We start from the raw sequence: 14,325 nt of genomic DNA, 5'->3' as shown, positions 1-14,325 counted from the left end.
TTAGAAGCAGGAGGCCTGCACCTCTCAAAGTCCCCACAATCAGACTGTGAGATCAGCTAGGGATGTAAAGACATGTTGTGACAGTGACAGAAGGATGGCTGCATTCCCACTCCTTCATGACAAGTTCTTCCAGTAATCAAGCAGCCAGGGCATACTTCCTCTTATATCCCTAAATTCTTAATATTATATCATCTGTACTTATAGTAGCATATTAAATTACATACACTAGTCATTCAAATATTTATTGAGTAATTACTACGTGCTAGGCACAGTGCTAAGATGGTTGAGATTTTTAAAAAGCAATGATTACCATTTTCCAAAGTAAAATTAAATAGCTAACATTTACTAAGCCTTTTACATGCAGCATCTCATTTAAACCTCACAAAATTCCTGCAAGAGAAGTGGAAACCGAAGCATAGAGAAGTTAAGTAAATTGTCCCCAAGTCACAGAACTAATAAATGGTGGAGGCAGAATAGGAACCCAGGCGGCCTGGTTCTCCATACTGTGTTCTGAACCACCACCCGATCCTTCTGCCAGACCTTGCTTGGCTGAAAGTCCTGTGTGGTGACGCACAGAGACCAATAATACTAATTAATTCCAGCAACCATTTGTTGAATGCTCGTTAATACATGAAGCCTGGGAGCAAATTCTCACAACAAGCCCATGAAGAACTTAGCTTCACTGCCATTTTACAGATGAGCAAACAGAGGCTGAGAGAAGTGAATGAACTTGTCCAAGGTCACAGAGCTCTGACAGCTAATGCTGACCTGGTGCTTACTGTATACCAGGTACTGTTCTAAGCAGTAACTCATCTAATCTTCACAACAACACTATTACCCATCATTCTTAGTTAAGTAACTTATCCAAGGTCCCACACTAGTTAAGTGACAAACTTAGAATTCACTCTGCCTTAAAATTCTGGTCAAAACAACTAATGCCAAATCTTGGCTACAAAGCAGCTGAGCAGAAATTCACAGTCAAATCGGTCTAACTCCCGAGTGAGAGAGAGCCCTCTGTCTTCTTACCCATGCGCTAAGCATGGCCCGGAAACCGCAGCAGCACAGAGCCCGGCGAGGAAGGAGGGGAGTAACAAGTGGTCTGGGGACCCTCGAGGAAGGGGAATTGAAGGTGTATCTTGAAAGAGACAGTGCTTGCTGGCCAGAGAGGCACCCTGCAATTTGCTATTTTAAAGGAAATGAAAAGTACTCAACTGAGGACTTTGCAAAAGACGATACAGCAATGAGGGGCAAATAAATTCCTAGAAAGTGTTTCAGATTGAATCAGAAAAGCTTTATCTAATTTTTTTTCAATTAGAAAATATTCTTGATGAAGGAAAACGAGCTTTTCTTCCCTTTAACTTTGACCAGACATTAAAAAATCATCAAGGAATAGAAATGTGCCGTTGTCTTTTTTAACACTAAACTCAATTAATTCTGACTTCCAATATTTACTTCCTCAATCTAAGCGTGCAAGCAGAGTGGTTACCAAACCTTCACGGGTCTTTGCAAGATACTCTCCTTCAGGTCCTGAAACATAGCATTTAGAAAACAAAATGAACCTGGAGATGTAGGCCAGGAACCAGAAAGCACGCGTCGTTCCGGCTGGGCCAGGGGCCCGCATGCAAGTTGCCGCTGAAACGTTGCAGAGCCAGGCTTTTTTCCCTGGCAAACTGATTTACGACCATAAGAAGGGCAGCTGCGGAACCGGTCAGACCATAAGTACAATTCTCAAACATGAATCCAAGAAGAAGCACCAAGATGGGATGGGTAAAGGGTGGCTATGGGACCACTGCCTGTCCTGGGCGCGGTGAGACCCGCTGACGCCTAATTCTTGCAGCAGCCCGGGGCCAGTGGACTCTTGCTGCCCAAAACGTGCGCGCTGGGGCAGCTGGCACCGCTGCAGGGCAGCCGGACAAGGTGTCTCCACGCCCCCTTGCGGACCCAAAAGATGATTGATAAGGATGTGCCAATTTGGGGATAGGTACAGCTTTTAAGAAATGTTCTCTCAGTCTAGCCCCACAACAGCCCTGCAAGGGAGTCGCACAGATCAGCCCTACTTTACAGGTGAAAACGCTGAGGCTCAGGAGAGGGAAGCAAGACTTGCCAGCAAAAAGGAAAACCTTAAGTGAAGCGATCGTTGGGCTGGCTCCTTTTACCTAGGAGTAAAGGGGCTGGGCTGGGGGCCCCACCGAGCCCTCTGGCTCTCCGGGCCGACTGGGCGCCGGCTGTCAGCTGGGAGGCCCGGCAGCACCCAGGTGCCTGGGAGAGGGGGCGCGCGGTGGGTGGCAGCGCGTCTGCGGGGTGCAGGGCTGCAGCAGCGGGGCGAGGGCGCAGCGTGCACCACCCGCTCAGCGGCGTCCGCCCGGGAGCCCCGCGCCCGTCCGGAGTCTGCAGGGCGCCGGGCTGCAGCAGCTAGATCGGAGCGCGGCGCCGACAGTCCACGCGCCCGCAGCCGTCCCGGACAGCCGCGCGAGTCGCCAGCCACGAGCCACGGCGCGCGTGCGCGCAGGACCGCTGCGGACACGGGCTGGCAGTGGCACCGCGAGCCCCCCGGCACTGCCCCTCGCCTTACCGTAGCTGCTCCCCGGTGACCAGGACCTCAGCCATGCGCTCCAGCTCCCTTTGCTGCGCCCCGCCACTCCCGCTGGTGCTGCTGTCGCTGCCACCGCTGCCAGCGCTGCCGCCCTCCTCCATGGTCGGGACCACGCCGCTACCAACTGTCTTCGCAGTCCGCCGCGGGCTCGGGTGTTCAATCAGTCTGCCCTCACAGAGGCTTCCACCGCCATCTTTGTTAGGGGCAGGCCCGTTGCTCAGACGCGATTGGCTGAGGAGGGAATCCCTGTGGGTAGGCTGAGGCGCTAGGCGAGTCCGCCCCAGGAACTCCAGATGGGGGGCGTGGCTGGAGCCCCGCGTGGTCGGGGGCGGGGCCGAGGGAGGAAAATATAAACATCTGGGCGGGGCGCCGGGTCTGCCTTGTGTGTGCTGGTGGAGGTCGAATTCGGTGAGCTCCTTTTTCGTTCTTCGCGGAGCTCGTGCTGTGGGATCCAGGGCACAAGCTGGGAGGTTATTGAAGTGTGAAGGTATTTTTATTATACTGTCCATGCCCCAAATTGTCAGAGTAAAAATAACGATATAGCTAACTAGTGAACAATGAAGATTACACGTGTCCTTGAAGGATATACATGTCACTGGAAAAAATTAAGCATTCTTCTTGCCCCAACCCCCTCACCAAAGACAGCTTACCAACCTTATGATGTAATCAATAAAGAATGCTGGCCTGGGAATCAGACAGACCTGGGATCAGCTCCACTCCTGTAATTTCTTACCTAAATGTGCTTAATCCTCATTTCTTCCTTTACAAAATAAAAATAATTGTGGCTACCACCTGTTGACATCTGCTGCATTAAAGATGCTTCCGGTACGTTCTTACTTCGTTTAAATATTACAATAAATCATAAAATGGGTATTGTCCTCATTTTACATCAGGAAGCAGGCTCAGAAAGATGAGGTGACTTGTCCATGGCAAGCAGGTAATAACTGCAAGAAGTAAGATTCAAACGCAGGACATTCTGGCTTCAAAGTTGACTTCTTAAAAAACTGCTTGTTAAAGTGGGGATATAGGGGCTGGCTCTGGCGGCACAGCAGTTAAGTGTGCACGTTCTACTTCAGCGACCCTGGGTCGCTGGTTCAGATCCTGGATATGGACATGGCACTGCCTGTCAAGCCATGCTGTGGTAGGCGTCCCACATATAAAGTAGAGGAAAATGGGCACGGATGTTAGCTCAGGGCCAGTCTTCCTCAGCAAAAAAAAGGAGGATTGGCAGCAGATGTTAGGTCAGGGCTAATCTTCCTCAAAAAAAAAAAAAGTGGGGGTATAATAGTATTGTCTATCATACAGAGAATATGGAAGGAACTTTGAATAATGCCAAATAAATGTTCTGTTTTTCTGTCTCATGCAGAGACAGAGCCTGGTCTGCAGGAACACTAAGTAATGCTAATGGCGGTGGTCATGGTTGTAGTAAAAAGATATGTGTGTATTGACATTTTATGTAGCTTGTTACAATTTTTGCGTATATACAAGTCTCTGCACCCTTACATGGGGTAAATGTGAAGTTTTTTAATTACTACTACCTTGAAAGACATAATCTCTCAATTGCAGACATGTAGTAGTGAAGCCAGGTATCTGAGGATTACTGCAAATATTCAGTAAAATTACCTTTGTGATGAAAAGAAGTTAATCTTGTCAATTTGCTGTTTTCTCATTTAACCTGAGGGACAACTCAAGGGTCACAAGGATTTATGAGCTTGTTTTACAGAAGAAAGAGAATGCCTTAGAGGATCACCAGATAACCAGCCCCCAGATGCCATTGATGCCCAGAGGTCAGAATGCCCAGGGGCATATCAGGAGTGAAAGAAACACAGATTACCTCTTTGTTTCTCTGAAACTCCTCCTGCCACACCCCTTAGCTCTATAAAACTCCCTACTTTCTTCTCTTGTTAAGTCAGATTTAAGAGAAGACTTGCTCCCACCTTCTGTCTAAGCCAATTCGAATAAACCTTTCTCCACCTACAAGTGCCCACCTATGTCTCAGTGTTTAGCTTACTGCCATCAGGCACGCAAATTTGAGATTAAGAGGTTTGGTATCAGTAGATGTCTACAAAATAAATATGAAAATGAGAGGACCGTTAAAAACCAATTTATCTTCTTTGTATATTTTTTATCAATTCCTCTATCCAAGAGTATTTATACCCATTATCCTGTAGGTTATTATATTTTATTGTTCTATTTTGAGGGTATTGTTTTGTTTTTAAAGAAGATCACAGTGACCTTTTCCAACATTCTGCAAGATCACTCCTTAAAATAACTTAAAATTTGCAGGGCCGGCCTCGTGGCACAGCGGTTAAATTTGCACATTCCACTTCTTGGCTGCCTGGTGTTCACTGGTTCAGATCCCGGATGTGGACATGGCACCACTTGGCAAAAGCCATGCTGTGATAGGCGTCCCACGTATAAAGTAGAGGAAGATGGGCACGGATGTTTGCTCAGGGCCAGGCTTCCTCAGCAAAAAGAGGAGGATTGGCAGTAGTTAGCTCAGGGCTAATCTTCCTCAAAAAAACAAAAATTTGCAACCCTTCTTTGAACATTTATTCTGTGCTTTATATAGAGGTAAGCACTTTGTTTATATTACTTAATATATCCTCACAAAAACTCTGAGAGTTAGGTATTATTTTCAGTTTTTGAATGAGAAAGCTTAAGCATTGGAACATGAAGTAATTTGCCTAAATTTTACATCTAGAAAGTCGGTTAGGCAGCCCTTGAGAACAATTGTCCAGCTTGCTTGTGAATCCCACAATAGATATTAGGCAACTCTTTCACCAAAACAATGATCTAAATTTCTTAACTTTTAAAATAGACTATGGTAAAAATGTAGAACAAGGGAGGCATATTTCCAGGAGAGTGTATTCTAAGACCCTCATTCAGCATAAAGTATAAAAATCATTTAAGAGAAGTAGAGGTCCCAGAGTTAATGAGATTAACAGCTGGCTGTTGTTCCTGTTTAATCCTATAATTATTACATAGACCATCAAGAGTTTGCAGGGGCTTCACACTCAAACATGCAGTTTCTTCTTTTTTTTTTCCTTCTCCCAAAAGCCCCCAGTACGTAGCTGTATATTCCGGTTGTAGGTCCTTCCAGTTGTGCTATGTGGGACACTGCCTCAACATGGCTCCATGAGCGGTGGTGGGTCTGCACCCAGGATCCGAACTGGTGCAACCCTGGGCCGCCAAAGCAGAGCAAGTGAACTCACCACTTAGCCACGGGGCCAGCCCTAACATGCAGTTTCTATCCTAATTCTATCATTTACTAACAATCTAATGCAACCTTATGCTAGTTACTTAACTTCTCTGGACCTCAATTGCCTATTGATAAAACAGGATTAATAATTCCCACCTTATAGGGATGTTGTATGGCTTCAATGAAATAACATTATGTAAAGTTTCCTCTTACATGTTATGCGTTCAATAGCTCTTCTCAATATCATCATTGCTTTTAAAGAGAAGAAGAAGAAGAATGAGTAGAAGGAGGGAAGAGAAGGAGAGAAATTCTTGCCAGATACTTTCCATTACCAGTTTTTGATGCTAGACAAAAGACTTTTTCTCAAGTTATCTCTAATTAATTTTTTAATTATTAGTAGGCCTTCAAAAGGAAGAAAAAAGAAGTGCAGACCTGGTCCCACTAAATGTCTCTTTTTTTTTTAAGGTTGGCTCTGATGGGGGCTGGCCTGGTGGCGCAGTGGTTAAGTTCACGTGTTCCACTTCAGTGGTCTGGGATTCACCAGCTTAGATCCCGGGTACAGACCTGTGCACCACTTGTTAAGCCATGCTGTGGCAGGAGTCTCACATATAAAGTAGTGGAAGATGGGCATGGATGTTAGCTCAGGGCCAGCCTTCCTCAGCAAAAAAAAAAAAAAAAAAAAAAAATTGGCCTTGAGCTGACATCTGAACATCTGTTGCCAAATATTTTTTGTTGTTCTTCTTCTTCCCCAAAGCCCCCCAGTACATAGTTGTATATTCTAGTTGTAGGTCCTTCTGGTTGTGCTATGTGGGATGCTGCCTCAGCATGGCTTGATGATCGGTGCCATGTCAGTGCCCAGGATCCAAATCAGTGAAACCCTGGGCCACCAAAGTGGAGCACCTGAACTTGACGACTTGGCCACAGGCCCGGCCCCTAAATGTCTCTTTGATTTAATGATTTTAAGCTTTTTGAAAGTGCAGAATAAAAAAAAACTTAAATTGTTACACATTTATAATTTTCTATTCCTCAAGCAATGCTTTGTTTTATCCAAAAGCTCTACCTACTTATTATAAATCGTGTCACTATTGTGAATGTCTTTTGTTTTTATCCCTTTTAAATCCAGTCATGTTTTCATTTGAATTTGGGCAGCTTTCTTTATCTGAAAAATAAAAATAAAAAATGTTTTATTGTAGAAAACAGTTCAGTGGTTACCAGGGGAAGGGGGTAGGGGTTGGGCCCAGGGGCTGAAGGGGAGCACTTATGTGGTGACAGTCAAGAAATAGTGTACAACTGAAATTTCATGTTGATGTAAACTATTATGAACTCAATATTAAAAAATGTTTTCTTGTAAAGTACTTTCTCAATTAATAGTTTATGATAAAAAACTTTTACCATAAAAATTTATAATAGGGCCCAGCCCCGTGGCTGAGTGCTTAAGTTCCTGAGCTCCGCTTCGGCAGCCCAGGGTTTCGCCAGTTCAAATCCTGGGCACGGACATGGCACCACTCAACAAGCCACGCTGAGGCGGCATCCCACATGCCACAACTAGAAGGACCCATAACTAAAAATATACAACTACGTACCAGGGGGCTTTGGGGAGAAAAAGGAAAAATGAAATCTTTAAAAGTTTATAATAAAAAGAGCACCTTAACACAAGGGGAAAAAAATTCAAATCAGGAACATACCTGATACCACTACTCTGGTGAGAGGGAGGAGCAGAACTTGTTTTTCATGCTTCATGAGAAGGTTTTGTGTGCGTGCATGTGTGTAGATGTGAACAGGAAATGGGGAACTTGTTTACTGTTATTGTTTTAACCTTTCTTTTGACATATGAGACACACCATGCTCCGATGGGTTGGAAGACAAGACTCTGTTTCCTAACTTAAGGAAAGATTAGTAAACTGACTCCTGAGGATGTGTGAGGCCCCATGTGGGACTGTGAGCTCTGGAGTGACTGGTCCCAAAATAAACTATGATCTATAGCTATTGATAGAAGAGAGAAGGGTACTAACAAGGCAATTCAACCAGCGTGAAGAGCTTAGAAGGGCTGAAAATTCCAGCAGATTTCATTTTGATTCCCGCCTCCACTGGGGCAAGTTCATTATCTTCTCTGAATTTTGTCCTCATTTGTAAAGTCAGGATCATACCACCAATCCTATTGGGTTCTTGGGAGGATTAAATAAAATTTAGTGAATGCACTTGCTACAGATGGAAACTATCAAGTGTGAGCTTTCTCCTCCAGCTCGCCTCTCTCACCTGCTTCATGTCTTCTGGCTGTTTTGGTGCTTTGGACCAGGGCTTCTCAAATTTTTGATGGGGAAGGACCAGGGGTGTGTGTGTGTGTGTGTGTGTATGTGTGTTTTCAGTCCTTTGATACTTTGGTTAAATATAATAAAAATTAAATTTTAAAAAACATACAAAGCACAAGCCCAAATTCTTTATTGTTGTGGTCAATGGACATAAAATTGTCAAATTGCTGTGATCATTTCTAAATGCTTTCTCTCCATGTCTGTAAGTCTCTCTTTTTTTTTTTTTTTAAAGATTGGTACCTTAGCTAACAACTGTTGCCAGTCTTTTTTTTCTTCTCCCCAAATCTCCCCAGTACATAGTTGTGTATTTTAGTTGTGGGTCCTTCTAGTTGTGGCATGTGGGACGCCGCCTCGACATGGCCTAACTAGCAGTACCATGTCCTCACCCAGGATCTGAACCCTGGGTCGCTGAAGCAGAGTGTGGGAACTTAACCACTCGGCCATGGGACCGGCCCCTCAATGTCTGTAAGTCTCAGTGTCTCTCATTACAGGTATTGGTCTCCAGTTGGCAGAGCACATTTTGAGTAGTACTGGTTAAGAGTGAGCAGCAATGTGACAAGATGAACTTGAATAAAAAGTGTGAGAGAATTTTTTCAACGAGGAAGCTTAATAATGTGTTGCTGTCATTATTGCTGTTGCCTCTTAATATACACTTGTATTAGTCCTGCCTAATCTTTTTTTTTAAAGATTGGCACCTGAGCTAGCAACTGTTGCCAATCTTTTTTTTTTTTTTTGCTTATCCTCCCCAAATCCCCCCAGTACGTAGTTGTATATTTTAGTTGCAGGTCCTTCTAGTTGTGGCACATGGGACGCTGCCTCAGCATGGCCTGACAGTGGTGCCATGTCCACACCCAGGAACCAAACCAGTGAAACGGTGGGCTGCCCAAGCGCAGCACTTGAACTTAACCACTCGGCCAAGGGGCAGGCCCCAGTCATGCCTAATCGTTTTTTTTTTAAATTTTTAATTAATTTATTTTTTTTTGAGGAAGATTAGCCCTGAACTAACATCTGTCACCAATCCTCCTCTTTTTGCTGAGGAAGACTGGCCCTGAGCTAACATCTGTGCCCATCTTCCTCTACTTTATATGTGGGACGCCTACCACAGCATGGCATGCCAAGCAGTGCCACGTCTGCACCCGGAATCCAAAACGGCAAACCCCGGGCCACTGAAGCAGAACGTGCACACTTAACCACTGCGCCACCGGGCTGGCCCCATGCCTAATCTTAAAGACTAATTCAAATCGCGTCTTTTCTGTGATATCTTCTTGCACTCCAAGCAGTTCATTGCTCTTTCCAACAAATTCTCATGGTATCAGAAGATTTACATCATTCTTTTATTGTCTTGTTTTTGTTTCTTTCTTTTAAGATTGCTACCTGAGCTAACAACTCTTGCCAATCTTTTTTTTTTTCTGCTTTTTCTTCCCAAATCCCCCCAGTGCATAGTTGCATATTTTTGTTGTGGGTTCTTCCAGCTGTGGCATGTGGGATGCCGCCTCAGCATGGCTTCATGAGTTGTGCCATGTCTGTGCCCAGAATCCGAACCGGTGAAACCCTGGACTGCAGAATCAGAGCACGCGAACTTAACCACTCGGCCATGGGCCTGGCCCCTACATCATTCTTAACTATTCATGGATGTCTTGATTCTACAGCTGCCACAATTTCTATTCTCTCACTGTGAATGGAAGAAGGTTGATAGTTCAGCAATATCCTATCTAGATATTTCTGTTGATCCATCCTTTAAGAAGGGAACTTGTCTTTAAAAACTAAATATAAAGATAAAAATAAAATTTCCAGGGGCCAGCCCCGTGGCCGAGTGGCTAAGTTCTCATGCTCTGCTGCGGTGGCCCAGGGTTTCACCAGTTCAGATCCTGGGCCTGGACCTAGCATGCTCATCAGGCCCTGCTGAGATGGCGTCCCACACAGCACAACCAGCAGGACCTACAACTAGAATATACGACTATGTACTAGGGGGCTTTGGGGAGAAAAAGAAGAAGAACAAAAAAGAATTTCCATGTGTTCATCATTCACACCCTTTTTTAATATTTTTTAATATGTTTGATTCATCTTTTGTAGTGATAGAGAGAAAACATTACAAATAAATTTGAGGGGCCAGCCTGGTGGGGCAGTGGTTAAGTGCACACGTTCCACTTCGGCTTCCCAGGGTTCGCCGGTTCCGATCCTGGGTGCACACATGGCACCAGTTGGCAAGCCATGCTGTGGTAGGCATCCCACATATAAAGTGGAGGAAGATGGGCACAGATGTTAGCTCAGAGTCAGGCTTCCTCAGCAAAAAGAGGAGGATTGGCAGCAGATGTTAGCTCAGGGCTAATCTCCCTCAAAAAAGAACACAAAAAACAAATAAATTTGAGATCCTCCGTCTTGTCTTCCAGTTCCAGCTCTGCTCACCTCCCAAGAAGTTGTCTTAATCTTCGTTCCCTGCAGTTCTTGATGCTAAAAGGGCAGGGCAAAATGCTTAATACTTTGGTGTATGCTGCCACCTAGTGATTTCCTTTGCAATGACACTAAATGAAAGTAGGTCTTCTATAGAAAAAGGGCCAACTCCAAGAGTTCTTTTCAAGAAATTTGAGTGGTGGCTGTGGTATGTCACGTTATTGGGGATACTAGCTTTTGGTGAGCAGGGACTAGGAATGCTAGATATTCTCATTTGCTTGGGACAGCACCTCACAAAGAAGAATTGACTTATCCTAAATCCCTAATGTTTTTCTTACTTCCTGTGGGATATTCATGGGGATGCAAAACCTGTTTGCTGTTATCTAAGCTTAGAAACTAATTTGGCTTTATATAGAAACACAAGATATTTTTTGTACAATTTAGTATAATCCTGAATTGACCAGGATTGCGATCATTGTGTACGAGAAAAAATTGTACTTTGTTCTGTTCAGAACTTCACCAAGAATGGTTCATTATTGCATAAAACTGCTTCACTTGCCATGTGGGTGGTGTATGAACCATGAGTCCAGCACACCTTGTTCAGTCTGCATTCGTTAGCTATCACATGCATGGTGATTCTTTGTGTGTGTTTGTACAGGAATATATTATTTAGCCAAATTTTAAAATGCCAAGTATAAAAAAGAAGTGATGGTAATATTTAGTTAAATATTGTCTTAATTTTGCTCATCTAAAATTACTCATTACAATTAATTGGAAACATCTGGCTACCTCACTAGGCCTTCTATTATAATCATTTAATTATTAAAATACAGGGGCTGGCCTGGTGGTGGAGCACTTAAGTTCGCACCTTCCGCTTCTCAGCGTCCCTGGGTTTCCCAGTTCGGATCCCAGGTGCGGACATGGCACCGCTTGGCAAAAGCCATGCTGTGGTAGGCTTCCCACATATAAAGTATAGGAAGATGGGCATGGATGTTAGCTCAGGGCCAGTCTTCCTCAGCAAAAAGAGGAGGATTGGCAGTAGTTAGCTCAGGGCTAATCTTCCTTAAAAAAAAAAAAAAAAAGAATGAAGATAGTTTAAGGGACCTCTGGGACCACATCAAGTATATAACATTCACATTATAGGTGTCACTGAAGGAGAAAGTAGGGATAGAAAGAGGCAGAAAACTTATTGGAAGAAATAATGGCTGAAAATTTTCCTAACATGGGGAAAGAAACAGATATCCAGGCCCAGGAAGCACAGAGTCCCAAACAAGATGAACCCAAAGAGATCCACACCAAGACATATTATAGTTAAAATGGCAAAAGTTAAAGATAAAGAGACAATGTTAAAGGCAGCAAGAGAAAAACAAGTCACCTACAAGGGAAACCCTCATAAGACTATCAGCTGATTTTTTTCAGCATATATTTTGCAAGGCAGAGCGGAGTGGCTTGATAAATTTAAAGTGCTGAAAGGAAAAAACTTACAACCAAGAATACTTGATTCATCAAGGTTATTGTTCAGAATTGAAGGAGAGATAAAGAGTTTTCTAGACAAGTAAAAATTAAATGAGTTCATCACCACTAAACTGGCCTTACAAGAAATGTTAAAGGGTCTTCTTTAAGTGGAAAAGAAAAGGCCATGACTAGAAATAAGAAAATATATGAAAGAAAAAAATCTCACTGGTAGAGGCAAATATTTAATAGAGGCAATGGATCAGCCACTTAAAAAGCTAATATGAAGCTTAAAAGACAAAAGTAGTAAAATCAATTATAACTACAGTCAATAGTAAAGGGATACACAAAATATGTTTAATGTGATGTCAAAAACATGAAATGTGGGAAGAGGGAGTAAAAATGTAACGCTTTTAGAATGTGTTTGAACTTAAGTGACTATCACCTTAAAATAGACTGCTATATACATACGTCAATATATATGAACCTCATGGTAACCAAAAACCAAAAACCTATAATAGATACACAAAAAGTAAAGAGAAAGGAAACCAAACATAGCACTAAAGAAAACCATCAAACCACAAAGGAAGAGACCAAGAGGAGAAGAAAGAAACAGAGAAGAACTACAAATACTACCAGAAAACAACTGAGAAATGGCAATAAGTACATATCAATCAATAATTACTTTAAATGTAAATAGACTAAATGCTCCAATCAAAATTCATAGGGTGGCTGAATGGACAAAAAATAAGACTCATCTATATGTTGCCTGCAAGAGACTCACTTCAGATCCAAAGACGCATACAGACTGAAAGTGAAGGGATGGAAAAAGATATTCCATGAAAATGGAAATGAAAAGAGAACTGGAGTAGCAATACTCACATCAGACAAAATAGACTTTAAAACAAAGACTGTTGGGGCTGGCCCCATGGCCAAGTGGTTAAGTTTGTGCACTCTGTTTCAGTGGACCAGGTTTTCGCCAGTTCAAATCCAGGGTGTGGACATGGCACTGCTCATCAAGCCATGCTGAGGTGGCATCCCACATGCCACAACTAGAAAGACCCACAACTAAAAATATACAACTTCAAACGGGGGGGCTTTGGGAGAAAAAGGAAAAATAAAATCTTTAAAACAAAGGATAAAGAAGGACATTACATAATGATAAAGGGGTCAATCCAAGAAGAGGATGTAACACTCATAAATATTTATGCACTCAACATAAGAGCACCTAAATATATAAAGCAAATATTAATAGATATAGAGTCAAATTGACAGTAATACAATAATAGTAGGGAACTTTAATGCTCCACTTATGTCAATGGATAGATCGTCCAGACAGAAAATCAATAAGGAAACATTGGCCTTAAGTGACATATTAGATCAGATGGACTTAGTAGATATATACAGAACATTCTATCCCCAAACTGCAGAATACACATTCTTTCCAAGTGTACATGGAACATTTTCCACGTTTGATCACATATTAGGCCAGAAAACAAGTCTCAATAAATTTAAGAAGATTGAAATCATGTCAAGCATCTTTTCTGACTATAAAAATATGAAACTAGAACTCAATTACAAGATGAATACTGGAAAAAACACAAACACGTGTAGACTAAACAACATTCTACTAAACAACTAATGGGTCAATGAAGAAATAAAAGAAGAAATCAAAAAATACTTTGAGGGGCTGGCCCCATGGCCGAGTGGTTAAGTTTGCACACTCTGCTTTGGCAGCCCAGGGTTTCACTGGTTTGGATCCTGGGCACAGACCTAGCACTACTCATCAGGCCATGCTGAGGCAGCATCCCACATAGCACAACCAGAAGGACCTACAACTAGAATATACAACTATGTACTAGGCGGCTTTGGGGAGAAAAAGAAGAAAAAAAAAAAGATTGGCAACAAATGTTAGCTCAGGTGCCAATCCTTAATGAAAATGTAAACACAACTTTCCTAAATCTATGGTACACAGCAAAAGCAGTTCTAAGAGGGAAGTTCATAGCGATATAGGCCTCTCTCAGGAAACAAGAAAAATTTCAAATAAACAATCTAACTGGGGCTGACCCAGTGGCCAAGTGATTAAGTTCCTGTGCTCCACTTTGGCAGCCCAGGGTTTTGCTGGTTCAGATCTTGGGCACAGACATGGCACTGCTCATCAAGCCATGTTGAGGTGGCATCCCACATAGCACAACCAAAATGCCCTACAACTAGAATATACAACTATGTACTGGGGTGCTTTGGGGAGAAGGAGGAAAAGAAGAAGAAGAAGAAGAAGAAAAAGATTGGTAACAGATGTTAGCTCAGGTGCCAATCTTTAAAAACAAACAAACAAACAAGCAAAGAAAATCTAACGTTACAACTAAAGGAACTAGAAA

At 42.9% G+C, this 14,325-nt stretch overlaps 1 protein-coding gene across 2 annotated transcripts in view; it reads right to left on the bottom strand.

Annotated features, from left to right (window-relative positions):
- DEPTOR (DEP domain containing MTOR interacting protein) overlaps positions 1-2,905 on the bottom strand; it is a 143,489-nt gene extending 140,584 nt beyond the window's left edge. For both annotated transcript variants that reach the window (XM_001496931.7, XM_023648901.2), the window contains exon 1: positions 2,573-2,905. In XM_001496931.7, coding sequence (XP_001496981.5) covers positions 2,573-2,694 — 122 coding nt within the window. In that variant the 5' untranslated portion in view covers positions 2,695-2,905. The remainder of the gene's footprint in view (positions 1-2,572) is intronic.
- Positions 2,906-14,325: the final 11,420 nt, after the last annotated feature.

Source organism: Equus caballus, chromosome 9, assembly GCF_041296265.1.
Source record: "Equus caballus isolate H_3958 breed thoroughbred chromosome 9, TB-T2T, whole genome shotgun sequence".
NCBI lineage: Eukaryota > Metazoa > Chordata > Mammalia > Perissodactyla > Equidae > Equus > Equus caballus.
This window is presented reverse-complemented; position numbering and strand designations above follow the sequence as displayed.